This window comes from Andrographis paniculata, unplaced genomic scaffold, assembly GCF_009805555.1.
Source record: "Andrographis paniculata isolate CXL003 unplaced genomic scaffold, ASM980555v1 Contig30END, whole genome shotgun sequence".
Lineage (NCBI taxonomy): Eukaryota > Viridiplantae > Streptophyta > Magnoliopsida > Lamiales > Acanthaceae > Andrographis > Andrographis paniculata.
This window is the reverse complement of record NW_026137563.1, coordinates 3468319-3489530: the sequence shown is the minus strand read 5'-3', so window position 1 is coordinate 3489530 and position 21212 is coordinate 3468319. Positions and strand designations below refer to the sequence as shown.

Here is a 21212-nt window from a genome sequence, read left to right as displayed (position 1 = left end):
AATGGGTACAGCAATAGCAGATAGGATGGATAATGAGCGCAGTGCGGCAGTTTTCAGTGGCGAGTCTCGAACTCAGCAATGGCCTCTGCTCTTTCGCTTTGTATTCTCGCACCGAAGCTTTCTTACAGTCGGACTCCAATTGATTCAAGATTAAACTCTTCTGTCATTTCCCATGCTTTCTCCTCTCTGACTCTCTCCTCGAGGAAAACTTGTGGGCTGTCTTTTATCTCGAAATCGGCGGATACAGAGGCTTCGGTGATAGAGTTCGAAACCCAGGAACCTGTACCAGAAACTGAGCCTGCTGTTGAAGAAGCTTCTGAGTCTGCTGTTGAAGAAGCATCTGAGCCAAAACGTGAGGAAGTATTTGCTGTTGTCATGGTGAGCTCTTTAAATCGTCGGCGTTGGGCGATGATTGTAGTTCGTTTAGTGTTATCTTTTTGCTGTTATAATTTTTGTTTCTTTCGAACATTGAATCTCTGCGTTCGTGGATACATTGAGTTCTGCTTTCTGTGTGCAATTAGGGAATGATACATTATTGCTTTATAAGGTCCTGTCTCTAGTTGGGTGTTCGTTCTTGAATTTGAAAACCTTTATCATCTTATTCTCGTACATTTATGATACTTCTCGTAGGCAATTATTTTTGGATTCAAATTATTGGTTTACAAAGTGATTTTCTTTATTTATTTTTAATTTTTCTTTAATTCGATTCCTTGCTATTGGATGTCCCAATAATGGGCAACTGAAATTGATTGTGATGAATGCCTCTATTGTTGCACTTCTCTCAAAAAATGAACTGTTGTGTGGCAATAAAAGTTTGAAGTTTAGAAAGTCGATTTGAGACAATTTTTTTTGTGGCGAACATCTCCAAGGTTGGGTCTCGGCAATACATTGTATTCCCTGGACGGTACATCTACACCCAGAGGCTCAAAGGCGCAAATGTGAATGACAAGGCAAGTGTTTCCTGCTTAGTAGAAAGAATACCACTTTGATGCATGGTCAAATTAGTTTGCTTTCTGCTACATGTTATGAAGAGTTATTTCTGTGATGTGGTTAAAATTTCTCGGCCAGATTACCCTAAATAAAGTGTTGCTTGTGGGAACAAAAACAAGCACGTACATTGGAAAACCCATTGTGCCAAATACAAAAGTTCATGCCATTGTTGAAGAGCAAGTAAGATTCAGCTTCCAGCAACTTTTCTCGTGTTTATCTTCTATATTATTCCGTGAGCTCATTGTTATACATTTCTTGTAGACATTGGATAAGAAGGTAGTCATCTTCAAGTACAAAAAGAAGAAAAACTACAGAAGAAATATAGGGCACAGACAGGTAGTGTGCTTGAAATCTGAATTGGACTTTCTATTGACTACTAGTAGAACTAGTTTTTAGGCATTCACATACATAATCCATTATGCTAACTCCTTTTGCTGTTTTGTTTTTCAATTAAATTGGACTTGTTCAGCCGATTACAAGGATAAGAATAACAAGCATAGAAGGATATCAAGACACACCAGCTGTAACCCTTGACTAGATTCCACATATCTCAGGAGGGATAGGTGAATATTTGATAGTTTGTTTATTCCATTGCATATCATGTTGTATAATCCATGAGCCTCGCTATCCGCTGGGACTTTTTATAAATGTGAGCTTGTACTTTGCATGACCGTGCTGCGCCAATGCTTATTCAGTTATGATCTCCATGTATGTTACTTGAGGCATATATTTTTGTCATAGTAATTTCATTTGCTTTCTGATTCACACTAGAGCTTCTGTCATGCTAATATGAATGCGAGTACACTCTTCTTAGCTTCAGTTATCGTTCAAGTTCCATAAGTAAGACTTCTTATCATTCAATGTATTAACAGTTATTGTTAAGTATACACTTCTAGAATGAACAGTCCAGAATGTCTGCAAGTTGGGTGTCTATTATGAATTAGACAAGATATGCACAGAAGCTCTTCTAAAGGTGCTTGAACTTTTAGAGTAGAATACAATATACCTTCCATCCATTGGGAATGGTGAATCCTGCATAGGTAAAACCTTGTTGTTTCACCGGATGCTCCTTGGGCTGGAGGTGTTAACCTCAGTGATTCACGGGCCATGTTCCATGAATGCTTCATCCTTTCGATGTCTACTCGAGTCAATAGCTCATCGGGACCTTTTGATTTTGCGTTCTCCTTTGTTCTGTAAGAGTGATATGATAAGTATTTTGGTATGGCCTTTGTTTTATGAGAAGTAACAATCTCTAGCAAATTCGTTCGGCTCTTGGAATCACATCCAGCAGTGGTTGGAACAGCTCGAAAAAGGGGAGAGAAATGTTTATTTACCATTAAGTAGATGTGGGGAAGTTCTGCAAGGTAGTTCATGACAGAAGTGACAGCATAACTTGAGGCCTCAAGTAGCAACTAGCAAGCCAATAATGTTTGAAATCAGGTTGTAAGCTGTGTCTGGCAAGCTGACACTTTGCTTCAAATTACTGTTGATGAATTCAGAGAACAAGAAGAAGCTAATTAAGGCTTTCTTCATTGATTGTGGCCGCCAGGAGGTGAGAAGTTTGTTCACATTGGTGAATAGAAATTTGTTGCCTTGTGCACCACAGAATATAAGCTGTTCTAAAATTATAGTGACTGTAAAATTAATTTATTGAATTATTTTAAGCATTCATGAAAATCTGTTAAACTATATATATATGTAAATTATTGGACCGAAAAGTAGATCCAAAATGTCACTAGCTAATAATGCGAGTGTTAAATAGAACAATGATTTTGTGGCATGGGAGAAGCAAGAGACACGCACATCATTCTACATTCAATTATTTCATTTGTAACATGAATAAGTTTAAGCTAATAAATTTAATTTCACGTGTCTATATAGTCTGAAAGACAATCTTGTTGTCGGCGTAAGACATGTATGAATATATCAAGTAAAATTTCCTGCAATTGTTATATATTATTGCACACTTCATGTAACATAATCCTCTAAATAGGTCAACCCTTTTTAGGCATGGGTATTCAACCCTTTTCCAAGTATTCTGTCTAGTGATTGTATATATATGATAGGCCACACCTCCCTACAAATGTAGGTTGAATACATTAAAAGTATACAAGAAATTATGGTGAAATATTTGCAATTAAATTATGTAAATATTATTTTCTATTTTATTTAACCAAGATAATAAAACCTTAAAGACATAATTAACGATCGTATTAATGACACATAGCAGAATATATAATTCCTCCACTTCATTCAGATCTCACCAAGTTTCGTTGCTGTAAGAAATCTTGGGTCCCTGCAGCATATATACGTATATATATTTTCTAAAAGTGGTATAAATTCTAGAACGAACAGACAAAAAGTATAAATTTTGACACAAAGATATATCATTAAGGCAGAAAATTAGAAACAACAAGTATATGAAAAATTCACAATTGCTGACAACAAGCTAGAACACCAATAAAGAATTAAAATCATCAATTCATCATCCTATGTATGTATGTTTCTGTGTGTATGTCCCCAAGTTGGGGCAGCATATATATGCTCTAAGGGAACTTAATTTCGAAACCCCTTTAATTGATGGGTTTTTACAGTGGATAAAAGTCAATTATTGTTACACTGCTCCCATAAAAAATTTCTATGCGGAATCGATCGATGTGCATGCGTTGATCAGTTCTATCCTTCTACAAGTCAGGAAAGCAGTCGTCAAGTACATGACTTAAATGGTTTTGATCAGCATCTAAACCCTCGCCATTGTTGGAGACTAAGGGAAAGTTTGTGTAAGCATACGATGAATTCCCAGCAACTTGAGACCCGATTAACTTATCATCATCACCATAGCATTTCCAATCACTGAATTGATGGTTCCCCAAGGTGCTCAATTTCTCATCTTCAATGCCATCAATGGCTGCTGTGGTCTGGTCGAATTTGGCAGCATTTGTGGCAAAACTTGTAGAAATATTGGAGGGGCTGTCAAGCTTCGGAAGATCAGACATTTGAGTTTCGAAAGAGGTGTTGGTAGACCTGAACTTGAGAGTTCCTTGTGGTGGCATTGAATGGTGATTGAAACTTGTTCCTGCTGAATTCAAACTAGACGACGCTGCAATATTGAAGTATGATGGTGGCCTGTAATTGCTGCTGTTTCTGATCATGTTGTAGTAATGATTATTCCAGCCTTCATAGCCCTGCTTGTGACTTGGATTCGGCTTCTTGAATGCGCGGCAAACCACCCACCCTTCTTCCTGTACATACATATAATGGCATTACATATATATATATATTGTTTTAATTTGGGGGTTTATATATATATATATACCTGAGGGGGTCCAAGTTCGGATGTCTGGAGCCGATACTCATGCATGATCCAATCGGTTTTCCTTCCATTAGGGGCTCGACCTCTGTAGAAAACCAAGGTTTTCCTCATCCCTATGACCCCATCTTTGGAAACCACAGCCTTGTCTCTTCCTGTGGCCTTCCAGAATCCAGCCGTGGTGGCCCTGTTGGTTCTGGTGCCAGTCGGATACTTCCTGTCCTTGTGACTGAAGAAGTACCATTCATTCTGCTCTTCATATCCCAATTTGCATCTGTCTGTGTTCAATCATCGAATAACGAATACATACATGTATAAGAGTACTAATAATTAGGGTTTGCAAAGAGATCAGATTGATCGTAATTGGTGTGCACTGTACCTTGAATGTCCCATGGCTCCATTTTGTAGAGATCGATGTCGACGATCACATCAAGATCGATGTTGAGCGAGCTGATCTTCCTCTTGAGATAGTAGCCGACGAGTTCTTCCTCAGTTGGGTGGAATCGGAAGCCTGGAGGCACACAAGATGATTCCATTTCCATGTCTGATCGATCTTAGTTGGCCAGAAAGATCTATAGCACAGAGATATATGGATTTTGATCATTTATCATATATATATATATATTTTGGGATGAGCCTGAGGAGAAGCACTGAAACTGATGAGATCAATGGAATATATGTATTATGTGGGGAACCCCAAAAAGCAATCCAAATTTTACACAAGATATTTGTATTGCAGCTATAGCTCGTAATAGGTTTCTTCAAATAAAGCAAACCTTTGGAAGATGAAAAGAGAGTGAAATTCACACAATAGCTCCTTTGATGTCTACTGAAAAGTATATATATATATATGTATATATGCATGCATCGATCATGATCAGTACTACTCATGATTCATGATATCCATTCGTGAGCACAAATGGAATATCATTGATGATGGTCCCCAACACATGTTCAATTGCTGCACTGCATGTGTCTCAGAATTTCCTGTTTCAATGAGAAGAAGAACTCGAAAATGGCAGACCAAGTGTGGTTCCCACCCAAAGATATTTAATTTCTACAAATAACTTAACTATATGGGCTACACATGGCCGTAAGAATTGACTTTGGCAGAGAAAGAGAAAGACAAAGATATATAGGAATGTGTTTGTTTCTTTGAGTGCATTCCACTCCACGAGCCTTACTGTTGCACAAGGGTTTTCACACCCACCCTATACCCTCCCCTCCCCTCTCTCTATTTCTGTGTGTGTATATATATATATATATGTACTTAATCCATCATTACAACTATAATGAAACCCTAATTAATTGATTATTAATTATCAATTCGAATTCCATACATAGTGTCTGTCGTCTTCGCTTTCTTAACTCCATCATCGATCGGTATATCTACTAATCTCTACAACTCGATCAGACCACAATACAATGAACATGCACACCACTTGCATACCCCATATCTATACTATATATACACAACACATCAAGAACCTATATAATTAATCCATAGATTTCAAAAACTCCTATTATAAACATACCCACCATTCATATATATATATATATGGGCATTATGACATAATCCTGCAAGAACGCATGTAAGCATACATCCTATTAAAAATCTGTATACCATCATAAAGTTGCAGCTAGAACACACACACACACACAACATGTACACTAACCAGAAACTAGGATTGAACTCGTCCCCTTCTTGAATAGACACACAAACAGAGGATGGGCAGATCAGAAAGCAGGAGTTTCTTGCCCTATGCAAATATATATAGAGGATGGCAAGATCTCTCTCTCTCACTCTCTCTCTCTCTCTCTCTCTCTATATATATATATATATAATATTTAATGTTGAAGTTAGTGGCTAAAGGATAAAATGTAAGAAATACTTTAATCAAATGTTGGTGGCGACAGGGATTAAATTAATATAATAGTTACCAACAATCGTTCAGATACAAAACAATAACCTAAACTATCTTGCGTCCACCAAATTAAGATCATATATTTCAATTAACTTTCCATTATGTTACCCTAGTTAATCAGCACAGTAATATATCTGTGTACACTAAACACATGATTACGCGTGGGGTGGCACTGGCCGGCTCCTGAAAAATCCGTAATATATGTCTGATATTAAGGTTTTGTTTGGGCGGCGTGACATCTAATTTTCACGCCAACCTTACCTTCTTCTCCACCACCACCACCACTATCTGCAAGATTTAATTTACTTTCCTTATTGCAAAGATTAATCGAGGAATATATGCTTTATTAATTAATCAGAACTTAAATTAAGTCCAACAACAACCTATCCGTATGATTATTAGTAACTGATATAAACAAACCCTAATCCTGTTTCAAGTTTACTTTCTAAGCAGTAAAGAAAACTACGTTTACAAAGCAACAAGGGTTCTGTATGTATATGTGTATTTATATATATTATTTTTTTCAGCTCGATCAACCCACACGCCAACGATGCTTTGTCCGTTTGGTGCGCCGCCCTCCACAATTGTCACCAGTCGGCGGGCGACACGTGGAAGAAGCCCAGCTGTCTGCTACAGGAAGCTAATCATTTGTGGTCTCAAAGTGTCGTGTTTCTTGCGGGATGAGTCTCCCGAAAGGGATCGGCACGGCAGGCACTGTTATCTGCAGTCAGCAGGCGTCACTCTTATTCCCATTTTCAACCTAGCTAAGCTACCTATCTTGCATCAATGGCAATACTAAATTCCATATTGTGCAGCTGGGGGCATTTACTTTGTTAATCTAGCTAGGGTAATTTCCTTGTTCATTAATTATGCACAAACTAGCTACGATGATGATCAATGGGGTTCAATCTTCAACTTTAATATTCCACAGATATAAATCATACCAAGAATACCGTTGATTTCTGTTAGACTTTGATCCAATGGTCCCAAATTATGTTTGGGTTTGTTTAATTTATGATAAATAGTTTAGTGGAAGTGCAGAATTGCTCAGTAAAGGGATGGATCAACTGAATTTTAAAAATGATAATACTAATAAAAAAGGTGCACTTTTTGGGTGTTATGTACTTTTTCACTATTAAATTGATTCTCTCAATTTTTAATATTAACTTTGAGTATGTTACAAGAGAAGAGCAAGCAAAAGAATATTGTTTACAGTTTATGTAAATGCAACACAAGCAATTTAAAAATCCTAGATTTAATTGGGGCCATACATTATAGACTTGAGACAAAAAGGACACGCACAAAGGTGCTTTAATTTCATCCCAGCCAGACAAAGAAGCTAGAGATGCAGCTTTACAAATTAAAAATTTGAACTACTCTAACCTGAAACTAAAATTCTTAATTTTCGAGTCACACAATATATGGAAACTAACTCCAATTAATTGTCATATCAATTTTTATTTAAAAAACTGCAACAATTCAATATTCGAACTAGCTAGTTGAAAGAAGAAGAAGAAGAAAAGATAACAAAAGAAAGGATGAAGGAGGTAATAATGGTAAGATGGTCCATGGAATTATATCACGATGGGTTTGGGCAGATATTTATCTCAATTATTACAGTGTAACATGAATTGGGACCAATTCTATTCATACTAATGAAAAAAAAAAAAGATAGAGTGGGTTCTTTCCTGAGTTGGTCGGATAAAATTAAAGTTACTTTTTCCTTTAGTGAATTTAAAAATGCTAGAAATAAAAAAGAAATCTTTTTCTTATTACATTTTAAAACTGCCAAAATTTCATCTGGGGAACGTAGCAGTCACTATAATAACTGTTGGGAGTTGTGATTCAAATATACTTTATCAGCATCTTGTTTGGAGATGAGTCTTAATTAAATTTAGTGGCGTATGCAAAAAATTAATCGATTATAAACAAAAACATATGTCAAAATATGCATACAAGAGCCATAATTAATCCATTCATTGGATTTTCATGATCCTTTCAGCCGAAAAGGACATTTAAACTAATAAAGAAAACACTGAATATAATGTTAACCTGCATAAATTATTACCCATGAAATTCTTACATTGTAGCTTTAACAAAAATAAGCACCGCAGTAGTGCATACAGCAAATCACCTTCATGCGCGTCAGAAGACAACATATTCACTTGATCACTCCTGTTTTGCAGTGCTGTCATTAAGCATGTGCCCTAGCTTGAGATTGTTAATCCAAATTATTGTGTTTAATTATGGGCATTAATCGGATAAGATCATCATTATGGCTTTAATGATGATTTTTTTACAAAGTGCAGTTTTTTTTTTTTTTTCACCACAAAATCATAAAATGTAAATTCTAAACGAAAAAGGGGCACTCATGATTTTGGGATCTGGTTAATTTAATTACATATAGGGTTTCTGCTCGATCTTGCTCCACTTAGCCATGGTAAAAAAAGGTTAAATGTGCAGTGTTAAATTAGGTTGGAAGTCAATTTCTATATATGGTGCAGCCACGTGTATTCACATCTGTCAAAACCTTGAAGACTGAAAATTAAGGTGATTATATTGTCAATAGCCTCAACAACGTGACATTTAAAAAGATACATAAGTAATCACAACTATTCATTATATATGTACATATATAAGCGTGAACAGTGTATTCACTCATTATATATTGCATCACAGAATATAATTTGCAGAGGTGTGATGTGAACAAAATCCTTGCAAATAATAAGCAGCCGCCGCATGAAGATATATCTATGCCTATTGAATCAGGTGCAAGGATTACAGATTGAAATGAAATTTGTAGGTTTGGAAAGATGGTGTTTTCAAATGGGCCCTCAGGCCAGGTTATACAAGAATGCACTTTTTTCAAATGTATATATAGTGCTTTAAAATATCATTACTATGGCCTATTAATAATCAAAATAATTATGATATGTTTATGTAAATATGTTTATTGAGACATTGATCGGCTGCTAGGGTTTCATAGAACCATAAACTCATCTTCTTAGACAACACTTGTTCTTAGCATTCATCTTCAAATATGCGTGGACATATATATATATAATATATGTATGTATATTTTTATATGGCGGGTGGGGGATAATTGGGGTGGTGGTAGACTAATTAAATTTGAACACGACATGACAAGCTTCTAGACACTTAAGGTTGATAATGACATAATGCTATAAACCACATTATATACCCAGTTTCCTTAAGTATGATATAGATATATTAATGAATTCTTGTGTGTGTTTATATATATCTGGATTTGATTATTGCTACATTACAAAGTTACTCTGTCAGCTGTCTCTTGTTTACTACATATAAACTATGTTTAAAATGACCAAAACAAACAAGATGCCTTTAATTTTTGCTCATTGATAACTACTTTTTGTGTTTCTTTTTTTCTCAATATGGTATACGTTGGCCATTGCTTGGATTGTAAGTGGGACAATGCAGGCGCCAAGATCATGATCAAACAGCCGAAAAGCTGTATACATCTCTGTGGGTATATGTTATATATATATATATACATATATAGATGATTGCTTCACTTGAAGCTTTAACTTTGTTTTGGCAATCATACTTGAAATAACTAACAGGATTGCCCAAAGATCATATGTTTTGGTGAAATTTAAATAAAATAATAAGGGTTTATTATCTCTTTTAATTTGTATGCATGATCAATAATGAGAAAAAATCAACTTAGTTTCCATAGGACAACATATGAGTGGATAAACAGATATGGAAACCACTTGTAGGTAGAACAAGTGTTAATCGAATGGATTAAGCTCGAATTAAATTTTAAGCAATTCACATGATGTAAGGCACGATGTGGCACAAGCTGTTAAGACATAACCGAAATATTTTCAGATCTCTTGAATTATCCAACTAAGGGCTGTTTGTAATTGGAATTATTGTCATTATCTGAAGTAAGAAATTGGAGGTAGGCGAGCCATGTCGTTTCGTTTAAAGATATTTCAACTTATTACATCACCTCTTATATGTAAAATCTAAGGTATCAAGAAAGGACAAAATATGATATATGGGACTACATCTCCTGTATATCTACTTTCTGGTTTCACAATATAGATTCATCCAATCTGCTTAGAAAGATGATCCTCACTGCATATGCAAGAACTTTGTATTAATGACTTTATGTTTTTATTCTTCTTCTTATTATTACTGGTGTATAATTGAAGTAATCTCTATCACCACAGCTAACAAGGGAATTAACCTAACAGCCGCAAAACAATTTTTGAATGATTTTTCCAAAGTTATGGCTGCAATTGTTGCTGATTATAGTTTTTGCCTTCAGATTGTTTCTAAAGCCCAAGTTTTTCAATTTATTTGATTTCTTTATGCAACACATATATCTCATATCCAATAACAAATCTGGATTGTAAGCCTTTATATTTTGGGTTTATTTGGAACTGCAAATTGATAACGAATAAAGGAGCTGACGAAATATATATACGAGATGATGGCATGCATATATATATACATACATTATTGAGGCATGCATTCCTTTTTAACAAAAAAATGAATGTGTATTCTGAAAGGGACAAAATATTCTCATGAAATCCTATCCACCGACTGAATATCTTCTCCTCATCCTAAATACATTCTAAAGGGGGGAAAAGGATCAATGGTCATGGCGATAGTTTGTTCATTCAAAAAGAGGGTGCTTGAATCTGAATATATCCAAAAACTATTACATCATTTTTAGTTTTTGTTCGCAACAGAAAAGAGGGGCTGAAGGCTCTTGTTTTCCTTAAAGCAATCAATCAAGCATCATGTCTTAGTGGCATGCTAATTTAGCATAATCATTATAATAAAATTTTAATGGTGACCCAGATACATATAGGGATGCGGAATCCCGTCGATTAATTGTTCATGCCCGTCTCATTTGAGTTTGAGCATGATAAGGCTGCAAATCATAGGTCAAATAATCGTTGAAGATAGCAATAAATGACACAAAAATAAGCTCATCAAATATGTCATTTGTGGGTAAGTTTGACTTGAACTCATAAATTCACACTTTAATATAAACCCTTCTCTCGTCTTCCAATTGACCTCTCTATTTGTCTTTCCTTTCCGCCGCCCCCAGTTGAATCATCTCAAATCCCAACGCATTAGCTTCACTGTAATTATTTAATTTTAGTATGTGTCTCAGCCACGAGTCTTTCCTACAGTTGTTAGAAAACGTGTTGGGTGGAGGAAGCATCAGTTCTGGTGGGCATCTGCACATTCCCCAAATCAAAGCTTATTTTTATTTATAAGAATATCTATCTGTACAGTACAGGAGAGAAGATAGATGAAGGTCATAATCATAGGCGAGGAGTTGAGAGTGAGTGGGCCTGGTGTTTGTGGATGAGACAAGACTAGGCTTCTTGGAACCTCACCAAATAACAGACCCCAGAGTGGAGTAAAACAGTAATTAATAAAATAATACTAATATTAAGAAAAAGAAACAGTGATGATGAGCAGAAAATTAATGGCGGAGAGGGCGATATATATCGTCTACGGATTCAGTTGAAACTCGAAAAACCTGACCTTTTCTTCTCTATATTTGGGCTCGCTAGACGGGAATCGTATGTGGGATCTCTTTGATATGGTGAGTATTAATCTCTCTCTCTCTCTGATATCTACGGAGTTCTGGGTTCAATAGTTTTAGTTCTTATGTTTTGTTTATTCGTTTGTTCTTGTGATCTTTGACTGTGAAACAGAGTTTGGGGATGATCTTGAATGTTGTTTGGATTTATGCTTGACCAATTCTACGAAGGAGAATAGTAGGGGGGGTGAATAATCTCTTCTGGTTTGTTAATACTGAGAATGTGGGGAATTATTTTTGAAAGATCTGAAATCTTATAAAAACCCAAATCTTTATTATCTTTGAGGGAATACTGATGAATGATAATTATTCCTTATGTTGGCTGTGCTTCCTGATGTAGTGATATTTAGAAAAGGGGTAGTTTAGTTAAACTTTTGTCTGGCCTGATGTTAATCACTGATTACTGGTTGATTAATCGGTCTTTTATTTCATTCATCGTTGACGAAATAGGGTTTGTGGGTGTTCTTCCCCAAAATTTTGTTCTGAAGATAACATCCATGATCGACCTATTTCAATTCCCCCCCCCTTTTTTTTTATTATCTTGAGGTTGTATGGCTGCAATAAGCCTAGGAGTTCCATAGTCTACGATACTGTAGCTGAAGAATATTTTTGAATTTCACAATTTATTGAAGTATCTTCTTTGTTAATCTGATAAAAGATTCGCCACGCTAAAAGCCTTTGGTGTGGCGAATTTTGTAGGTGAATACTTCATACGATGTTGATAAGATACTTGAATGTTATTTTCTGCTTGAATTCAATTTTCTGATACTGGTCTTAGTAGTTTTATTCTGCCCTGTGTATGCAGTGTTAGTACCATTTTTGGAAAGAAATAAGTTGATATGAATCCTGAAGATAGGATACCTGCAGACCCATGGATAAAGTCTACATCTGGATTTGAATCACTCAACAGGCCTCTGAATGGAAGATCTTACACTGGCTTCAATTCACAGGAGCAGAAGTGGGAAGGTGGTTCTTCATTTAATGAGTATGGTGTACTGGTTGAGCAGCAAATTTCTGAATTCAATCAATTTGGGGCTCGGAATCTCATTCCCTGTGATGTGAATAATAACCATAAGCGAATGAATGATCATCAAGAGAAGCAGCAGATGTACAAAGGAAATGGATGGAATGCAGAACACAACTGGGATCCGAAAGTGATGCTGAACAATCTTTCGTTCCTGGAGAATAAGATCCATCACCTTCAAGATTTAGTGCATCTAATTGTTGGGCGCAAAAGGGATGCTCAGGATCAACCAGACGAAGTTTTGGTTCAGCAACAGCAGCTCATCACTGCCGACCTCACTTCAGTTATAATCCAATTGATATCTACTGCAGGGAGTCTTCTTCCATCTGTAAAGCATACCCTTTGCTCTGAAAGTTCTGTTGCTCAGCAGCTCGGACACTTTGGAGTTACAAATCCATCAGCAGGCACTTTGGAGAATGTGGTTCTCCGGCATAACACCAGTGTAGGCATGGTGGAAGATCGGTCTGGTCAAAGTAGTAATCTGGAGGCTGAACAACACTGCCCTATCGAGGACCATGAAATGAAAAGTGACGATGATGCTGAAGGGGAGAATCTTCCTCCCGGTTCGTATGAAATCCTGCAACTTGAAAAGGAGGAGATCTTGGCGCCTCACACTCATTTCTGCACAATCTGTGGCAAAGGATTTAAAAGAGATGCAAACTTGCGGATGCACATGAGGGGTCATGGGGATGAGTACAAAACACCGGCTGCCCTTGCAAAGCCACATAAAGAGTCCAGCAACACTGAGCCAATTCTGATCAAGAGGTATTCCTGCCCTTATGTTGGCTGCAAGCGAAACAAGGAACATAAAAAGTTTCAGCCTCTGAAAACAATCTTATGTGTGAAAAATCATTACAAGAGAACCCATTGCGACAAAACCTACACTTGCAGCCGATGTCACACAAAGAAATTTTCAGTCATTGCAGATCTGAAAACACACGAGAAGCATTGTGGCCGGGATAAGTGGCTTTGCTCCTGTGGGACAACATTCTCCAGGAAAGATAAACTATTCGGTCATATCACCCTTTTTCAAGGCCATACTCCTGCCATTTCTGTGGAGGAATCAAAAGGCACTGCTGGAGCATCTAATGAAAGACAATGTGGTGAAACAACGAACAAAATGGAAGTGCCAGGAGTTAACTTTAAGTCCAACGATCCAAGCGGAAGCACCTATCAAACTGCTATGGATGTAGAGGATCCATCGAGTTATTTCTCACCTCTGGGTTTTGACACAGGTAATATTGGTGGATATACTGACTTTCCTCGACCTCCATTTGAGGACTCGGACAGTGCATTCTCTTTTCTGCTTCCAGGATCTTGTGATTATCCTCCTAAGAGTGGCTGATCAAATAACTATAGAGTAGAGCTATTCATGGGCAGGTGATTCTCCCCTCCCTGAATGCTACTAGTAGCTATCTATGTATGTTGTTCATTGGAATCTAATAATATTTTCTTTCACTGCAATCTATACTTATCAAAGGCAACTAAGAATTTTTGTTCATCTCCAATTATAGTTCTACCATATGATACAGCATCATGTTAGTATTTTCCAACAGGGAAAAATCACTTTAGTCCCAATATAACAAAAATTAATCATTTTTTTGTCCCAATCTAAAAAATTCATCAATTTTGGTCCCAATATAACTAATTTTAATCAATTTCAGTCCCACCTCTAAAAAACTAGTTTTGAATTTATGTCTGATTTTTTTTTTTTTAATTTTTTAATGCACACGGCCGTGTTGGTCCAAATCGGATGCTACGTTAGCTCCGTTATATTCACGTCAGCGCGTTTCGGTTAGTTTCTCTTTTAAAGGTGAGATTGAAATTGATTAAAATTAGTTATATTGGGACCAAAATTGATAAATTTTTTATATTTGATAAAAAATAATTAATTTTTATTATATTGGGACTAAAAGTGATTTTTTCCCTTTCCAATATTAAAGGTTTTAATATTTTGTATTACTCAGCAGCTCCTTAATCAAATGAAAATGAACGCCAATACCATCAACAAAATAGAGACTACTGAAGTTGAAGCTCAAGTGAGATTGCAACTCTCTCAATGTGTGGAAGAGAAGAGGGTATTTTTAACAAACAAGATTCCAAGCAGTATCCAAATTTTGTGTCTAGGGCTGTTTTACACCTTTGTAAGACTTTCTGGAGTGGTCTGCCTGAAGTTGGAGTTATGATGCAGGATGAGCTTCAAGCCCTTCACACCTTCTCCAGATTTTGACAGCTTCTTTGAAGGGCTGGGATAATATTTCTCCTTAAGCACAACATCATCCACACATGACCAAGAGGGTCCTATTGGAGAACTGTCGTATAGAAATCTCTTTGAGAATGGGTTTACAAGACTGCTACGGAATTCCTCTACCGTCTCACAGATAACTCCCTGTACCAAAAGAAAAACAAAGCTATTAAACTCAATGCAAATCCATTTCATGCTCAATGGTGGAAATTGCAATTGTACAAGTTCACTTACTTCAGCCATGGCCTTGATCTTCAGAGTAGCATCGTCAGTAAGAAGGATAAGCTGTCCATCATTTCTGATTCTCTTAAAGAAAAGAGCACATTCAAGGATATGGTCTGTGGCCGTGGGAGTAACAATTTCCTCTAAACTATATGGAGAGAATGGAGTAGAGCGGACAGACAATGCACCGATCTTGTCCTCGCTGAGCCAATGAGGAGAAGAAGAAGCAGGAGGGGTCAGAGGAATAAGATTGCCTTCCTCTGCTGAGCTCTGTAAATGGATCCACCATTTGGAAATAGCCACACATTCTTCAATCCATTTCAATGCAGCAGAAACTTCAGTCATTCTTCTAAAGAAACTAGCACGTCTCAACATGCAATCAAGTTCCCTTACAACTGAGATCAGAACAGCATCAAGTTAGATACAAGCTATACACATTTTACTAATACCCGTATTTGGAGCTCTCATAAAAAACTTGTTACCAATTCTAGGAATAACCAATGTAGTCCCTCGAAGACCTCGCAGAAGTTGCAGCTCCTTCCTCGAATCTTTGTTCAGCAAACAGGTACTGTCTACAACAATAATCCATCTCCTATCTTCCACCTTCATAGTCTTCTTCTGCAAAATCCAAAAGGGAAATGTTAGTCAACGCAACAGACTACAATTTTCATAATGAACAAGCAAGGGGTCTTGCATGATAATCTTGGATAAAAATTTTAGAAAAGTTAAACCAGCTAGCTCTAAAGAAATATTTTCCTACCTGTGCTCGAAAACTATGAAGTATGCAGAGTAAAAGCCATGAAAAAAAAGGCTCAAGCTTACATGAGAATGATCAACCGCTTCAGTCTTGGGATGGGAGGTAGATCTTCTACCTGTCAACTTCAACTCATGAACTGTAGGTTTTGGTTTGGTGTTTTCATCAGATGAATTTACAGGCAACGGATGAAAAGGGTCTCTAACTGCTCCAGCATTGAGCACAGTTGGTGGTTTCTTCTTGCTGCAGCGGCTTTTGGACATGGAATTTGTTGATTTCCGTTCCTGAAGAAGATTTAAGTTCTGACTTTCTTCCTCAAAGGCTGGAAGCAAGACTTTCCTGTTGCTATTATTAGCTCCTGTCAAGGGGGACGAACTGCAAGGCACTAAATGTTTAGCTTCTTCTAATATGCCTCTATTCTTCATGGACTTCTGTAGACGGGTATTTGGAGTCATGTTTTCTTTGTCTGGGGTGAAAATTTCTTCTTCATCCTGCTCTATGCTGGAGATCTTAGATTTCAAATTTGAACCACACTTCACAATTTCTTCATTAGCCCTATTAACTGAACTAAACGTCGGAGAATTAGGAGAGGTATTCTCTTGGGAGATGTGCTCATCATTGTAAGGAATAGAAAAATTATCCTTATGAACCAGTTTGCTTCTGTTGTTTTCATCAAGTGATTGATTACTCTGCAAGCTCATATTAATCCTTGCATGGCTTCCACTTCTTTCACTGGTTTGAATGTTTACACTTTCAAGCTTACCCCTCCTTGACCAGATACTGAGGCCTGATCTTTTCATTGAACTCATCATTCCAGATGTCTCAGTGGTTTCAAGTTGAGCTACTTTGGGGGACACAGCTAAAGGAGAATGTACACGAGGAGTGCTGTTTTCTTTGTCAAGACCACACAACTCGCCATCAGAGATACTCTTTTCAAGCTTGTTTCCTCCAGATGATTTGATATTCTCTACTTCATCTTTGTCGAAAAGTGAAATGCAGAATTCCTGAGACACAAGGATTGATGATGGCGGACTCCCTTTTTGCATAGAGGAGCCAAAATCCTCATCAGAATATAGCATTGTTAAGGCTTCCATGTTGTTGCTCAGAGTCTGCACTTGATCATTTCCCAAAGGCAAAGCATTCTCATCCTGGAAAATGAAATTTGCAAATTCTTAGAATAGCATGCTAAGACAGTTCATGACTACATGTGTGGCAAGTTATCTTTCAAATAAACCCTTTAAAATTCACCTCATTTATTGCCTCTTGGATTTCTTCTTCAACAACTATGTGGGAAGCACTCAATTCAGGCACAAATGGGTTGTCAATATCATAAGCATAGCTTATTGGAACCCAACTGAATTTGTACAACCTACTCGATGCCCCAAGACGCAGAGTATCACCATCAGTAAGATGGATAATCACCCCAGGCTGGATTTTTGTGCCCGATATCCAAGTCCCGTGCACTGAAATGCAATACCGATCATCAACTAAAAGAAAACTCAATGATTCATCAAACTTGAATCTGCCATGGGCTATTTAGTCACCAAAGCAAATCAATATACATACTTCGCAATTCGCAGGTACGACAGTGTCAATCAAGAAACTAATGGCTCCTCAATTCGCAAGGTTTGGTGTGAATGTAAAAAGATAGAATATCATACAGTTCCACAATAGAAACACTAAAATAGAATCTTTATTTCTTGTTTATTTTGAAGAAAAGAAAGAACTCACCAGAGGACAAATCCGTGACGGATAGAGAACGAGAAGAGGGTTTAGAGTGAACGCGAAGATGAAATCTGCTGATACTGGGGTGCTCCAACTTTATATTACAATCTGGGTGCCTTCCCACCACCAATATTTCCTCCCCTTGGGATTCTTGATCATCATTTTCGGCTACGTAAAGAGAAGAAGAAGGAGAAGTTGCAGGAGGGGTGTCCAAGAGAAAGATATTCTTGAGGATGCAATTGTTCTTCAAGACAGTGAATACGGGGATCTCTCTCTCCCTTCCCGTCGCTTGCCCTTGATTCTCAGCCATTGCAGAGAGAGAATGAGATTGAGGGGGACGATCTTGCTCTAGATTCTCAGCCATTACAAAGAGAGAACGAGATTGAGAGGGAAGATCTTGCTCTAGATTCTCAGCCATTGCAAAGAGAGAACGAGATGAGGGGGACGAAGATGCAGAGAATGGTTTCTTGAATCCAATTGATTCTTGAATTGAATTGAAATAAAGAAGAGGGGTTTTGAAATGTAGTGACCGTTGGGGAATTTCAAAATACTGCCCTTCCATTTTCAGTTTCATTAGCGATTATATGCATTTAATGATTATTCCAATTAATTAGACAGCACTTTCGGTGACTTATTTTGAAATTTATCATCAAAACTAAAAAAGTTCCAAATTCATGGGCCCTAATTCTGGATAAAAGTAGAGGACCAATAAATATGGGCCCAATAATGTGGGCCTAAATTACACGGAAGGCCCAATATGGGAGAGTATAAAAAAAGCGCTGAAATTCGCCTGGCAGATATTTCGGAGGGCATTCTTCGTTTGTCAGTCGGCGCACCGATACCCTAGATAGAGAAGATGATCATCCCAGTGCGTTGCTTCACTTGTGGAAAGGTGATACTGGTTTTTCCTTGTTACTTCGTTGCTCTAATGGAAACTATTTATTTATAACTTGAGTCAATTGACGAATTTGTTCCTCTTACATACGGGTAATTAGGTGATCGGAAACAAATGGGATATGTATCTTGATTTGCTCCAGTCTGATTACAGCGAAGGGTATGATTCTTCTTATTCTTAGTCTTACTAATTTTTTTTGGCGTAGGCGGCTTGTGTTTTCTGTCAAAGCTGTTAATTTACTTCAATGCGTATTAGTTTTATGTTCAAAAGTGGCGCTTTTTTGGCTTTCGAACTAGTGAATTCGAGTTTTATTTTTTCATATGCATGTTGAACTGTTGTGTGAATGAAATTATCATGTAAATAGCGGTTAATGATTTGGAACTTTGGTTGTGTGGGATTATGCCTTCCGCCTTCCGCCTTCAAGGTAGCTTTCGTTCTTAGGACATTCAACCTGATAGTTTATTGTAAGCCATCAATGGCTGAGTTTTTTTTTTTTTTTTTTTTAAATGAAATTTTGATGTGTATTTCCCTAACTATTATAGTCCTAACAAAAATGGCCCAAAATTTGAGACATATAGCGGAAATATGCACCCTTTTTGTGCTAACAAAAATAACTTATTAGTTCATACCATGATTTTTGGTTCTTATTATTATTTGGAAAGGATGGATGTTTTTGTAGTTTGTGTGCCCATGAGCCTATCCATTATTACGGGCATGCGAACCAACAGGATTTTTATACTTTCTTCTATTTAATTACAGTTAATCTGATGTATTGATGGTAATAGTAGAATGGGTGGGATTATCTTCAAAACCTTTTTTTAAAAATAATATGCCTTTAATAGTTTTCGATGCTGATATATATCATCTAGTTCTCAAGTTTTTGTTATGGAAAGTGAAAAGAAACTAGAGCACAGAAATAGGACTGTTTTGTAGGTTACAAGAAACTGTTAAAGTATTATTTTATCGTGCAGAGATGCCCTGGATGCACTTTCTTTGGTTCGATATTGCTGTCGAAGGATGCTGATGACTCACGTTGATCTCATCGAGAAACTTCTCAACTATAACAGTCTGTCTCTACCCTGTTTCTTCATATATGTGTTTATGTTCCTCTGATCTTTTTTATTATATATATATATATCACACATACCCAAATGTTCCTTCTATTTGGTGCTTAAATAAGGTTGGCCAATGGTGGATTTGTAAAATGGGACCCTCTTGCATGTTGAGGAGATTTTTACTAATCTATCAACACGGCAACTCTACAGGCATAGATTAAGCATTGGTTTTCTTTTAAACGCTAGCTACATGCATATACTGAATGCTGTAATGAGCTAAATCATCCGGGATATGAAAAATAAAAACTAGAAGTTGGTGAACATTTTGAGTAAATAAATAACGTATACATGAAGTCTGTGCAATAGATACATGGCTGCATATTGATCTCTCTCTATAATACCTACTCAATTCTTCATAACTCACATTGTGTTTTTTATATTCGTCATTACAGCTTTGGAGAAGGCTGAGGGCAGCTGATCAGTGTGTGGTGTCTGGCCGTCTACTAGCATTTCATCTCACTTTTGCAGCTGTAGTATCAATGTCTAGTAATGCTGAAAAAGAATCCTTTAGTTTGGTATATTGCTGTCAATGCTGAATATTTCCATATGAAATATTTGATGGGATGAATGGATTTTTGTCGTTTCCCCTTCTGTCTTGCTTTCACAGTGACGCTGATTCTTTGGTGTCTTTTCTGTCCTGGTTTTTAATGCCTATGAAAGTTACGTGATGCTTCCACATGGAATTGGTCTTAGATCTCTATATCCTTTTTATTTACAGTAATCCTTCCGCATCAAGATTTTAGACTTTTAGCAAAGAAAATGACCATTATTCGATATCAGGAAAGTTAAAAGCAGATCAATTGAGTCCTCTTGCCAAAATCAAAGTGGGCCAGCAAGATAAGAAGCTTCTCCTCTGCTTTTTTAGCCTATGTTGCTTGGTTGAATGGGAGAAAGCCTTTTGACCATGGTAAATAATCGCTGCTAAAACAATATAAAAAGTCAAAAGCATAATGCTTGAAAGCTCTGTAATCGTAGATTCGGTTGACTCAAATGCTTTTGGCATGGTAATCACAATAATCCATTTGAAGAAATGGATTTTATCTGTATATACCCAACTGATTCATATAGTTTAAAGATATTTATCTTTGAAAGATGAATATACAAACGTACAGCTATCAATCAGGCATAATCCTTCCTGCCTGCCTGTTTAAAATATGCCAAGCCAGTCAGTCGTCTTCAACCCAGAATCAAGGAATCTTGTTTTGAGTTGATCCATTCAAACAGCAATTCCAATATAGAATCGAAGAAGTTCTCTTACCAACTCTGGATAAGAACGTTTTCTCAATTTCAAACAGTGTGGAGGACCAATGAAAGATGCCGCCAGCCAGTGGCTGAAAATTTTGAATTGGCATGCTAACCTCATACCTGCTAGCAATGCTCCATGTCATCATTG

At 36.9% G+C, this 21212-nt stretch overlaps 5 protein-coding genes across 6 annotated transcripts; 3 read left to right on the top strand and 2 right to left on the bottom strand.

Moving 5' to 3' along the window:
- The first annotated feature begins 27 nt into the window (after positions 1-27).
- On the top strand, positions 28-1755 carry LOC127246225 (50S ribosomal protein L21, chloroplastic). The gene is made up of 5 exons (XM_051267475.1): positions 28-378; positions 870-950; positions 1069-1170; positions 1252-1326; positions 1460-1755. Exons 1-5 carry the CDS (start codon positions 79-81, stop codon positions 1526-1528), a joined length of 627 nt encoding a protein of 208 aa, XP_051123432.1. The 5' UTR covers positions 28-78; the 3' UTR covers positions 1529-1755.
- Positions 1756-3444: 1689 nt separating this feature from the next.
- On the bottom strand, positions 3445-6046 carry LOC127246770 (NAC domain-containing protein 30-like). 2 transcript variants are annotated; one of them, XM_051268312.1, is made up of 5 exons: positions 5977-6015; positions 5840-5878; positions 4680-4872; positions 4307-4578; positions 3445-4232 (listed from the first exon to the last, which is right to left on the bottom strand). In XM_051268312.1, the coding sequence occupies exons 3-5, from the start codon at positions 4840-4842 to the stop codon at positions 3675-3677; spliced, it is 993 nt and encodes a 330-aa protein (XP_051124269.1). In that variant the 5' UTR covers positions 4843-4872; positions 5840-5878; positions 5977-6015; the 3' UTR covers positions 3445-3674. The 2 variants fall into 2 exon arrangements, with proteins under 2 accessions (XP_051124269.1, XP_051124268.1); XM_051268311.1 differs by lacking the exon at positions 5840-5878 and having other exon boundaries at positions 5977-6046.
- Positions 6047-11341: 5295 nt separating this feature from the next.
- On the top strand, positions 11342-14329 carry LOC127246438 (protein SENSITIVE TO PROTON RHIZOTOXICITY 1). The gene is made up of 2 exons (XM_051267833.1): positions 11342-11842; positions 12645-14329. Exon 2 carries the CDS (start codon positions 12679-12681, stop codon positions 14206-14208), a length of 1530 nt encoding a protein of 509 aa, XP_051123790.1. The 5' UTR covers positions 11342-11842; positions 12645-12678; the 3' UTR covers positions 14209-14329.
- Positions 14330-14382: 53 nt separating this feature from the next.
- LOC127246437 (FHA domain-containing protein PS1) lies at positions 14383-18119 on the bottom strand. Its single transcript, XM_051267832.1, has 6 exons — positions 17816-18119; positions 17333-17547; positions 16153-17232; positions 15813-15948; positions 15343-15725; positions 14383-15252 (listed from the first exon to the last, which is right to left on the bottom strand). Exons 1-6 carry the CDS (start codon positions 18117-18119, stop codon positions 14998-15000), a joined length of 2373 nt encoding a protein of 790 aa, XP_051123789.1. The 3' UTR covers positions 14383-14997.
- Positions 18120-18601: 482 nt separating this feature from the next.
- Positions 18602-20410, top strand: LOC127246427 (DNA-directed RNA polymerases I, II, and III subunit RPABC5). Its single transcript, XM_051267817.1, has 4 exons — positions 18602-18701; positions 18805-18863; positions 19676-19770; positions 20212-20410. The coding sequence occupies exons 1-4, from the start codon at positions 18666-18668 to the stop codon at positions 20235-20237; spliced, it is 216 nt and encodes a 71-aa protein (XP_051123774.1). The 5' UTR covers positions 18602-18665; the 3' UTR covers positions 20238-20410.
- Positions 20411-21212: the final 802 nt, after the last annotated feature.

Excerpts from the sequence above, each read along its gene's own strand:
- LOC127246437 (XM_051267832.1), bottom strand. The coding sequence starts at position 18,119 with ATGGCTGAGAATCAAGGGCAAGCGACGGGAAGGGAGAGAGAGATCCCC. Across the intron at positions 17,548-17,815 it reads CGTCACGGATTTGTCCTCTG|TGCACGGGACTTGGATATCG; the intron begins GTGAGTTCTTTC and ends ATTGCATTTCAG. Across the intron at positions 15,726-15,812 it reads ATTGGTTATTCCTAGAATTG|TTGTAAGGGAACTTGATTGC; the intron begins GTAACAAGTTTT and ends TTCTGATCTCAG.
- LOC127246770 (XM_051268311.1), bottom strand. The coding sequence starts at position 4,842 with ATGGAAATGGAATCATCTTGTGTGCCTCCAGGCTTCCGATTCCACCCA. Across the intron at positions 4,579-4,679 it reads GGAGCCATGGGACATTCAAG|ACAGATGCAAATTGGGATAT; the intron begins GTACAGTGCACA and ends GATTGAACACAG. Across the intron at positions 4,233-4,306 it reads CCGAACTTGGACCCCCTCAG|GAAGAAGGGTGGGTGGTTTG; the intron begins GTATATATATAT and ends ATGTATGTACAG.
- LOC127246225 (XM_051267475.1), top strand. The coding sequence starts at position 79 with ATGGCCTCTGCTCTTTCGCTTTGTATTCTCGCACCGAAGCTTTCTTAC. Across the intron at positions 951-1,068 it reads GCGCAAATGTGAATGACAAG|ATTACCCTAAATAAAGTGTT; the intron begins GCAAGTGTTTCC and ends TTTCTCGGCCAG. Across the intron at positions 1,171-1,251 it reads ATGCCATTGTTGAAGAGCAA|ACATTGGATAAGAAGGTAGT; the intron begins GTAAGATTCAGC and ends CATTTCTTGTAG.
- LOC127246427 (XM_051267817.1), top strand. The coding sequence starts at position 18,666 with ATGATCATCCCAGTGCGTTGCTTCACTTGTGGAAAG. Across the intron at positions 18,702-18,804 it reads GTTGCTTCACTTGTGGAAAG|GTGATCGGAAACAAATGGGA; the intron begins GTGATACTGGTT and ends ACGGGTAATTAG. Across the intron at positions 19,771-20,211 it reads GAAACTTCTCAACTATAACA|CTTTGGAGAAGGCTGAGGGC; the intron begins GTCTGTCTCTAC and ends TCGTCATTACAG.
- LOC127246438 (XM_051267833.1), top strand. The coding sequence starts at position 12,679 with ATGAATCCTGAAGATAGGATACCTGCAGACCCATGGATAAAGTCTACA.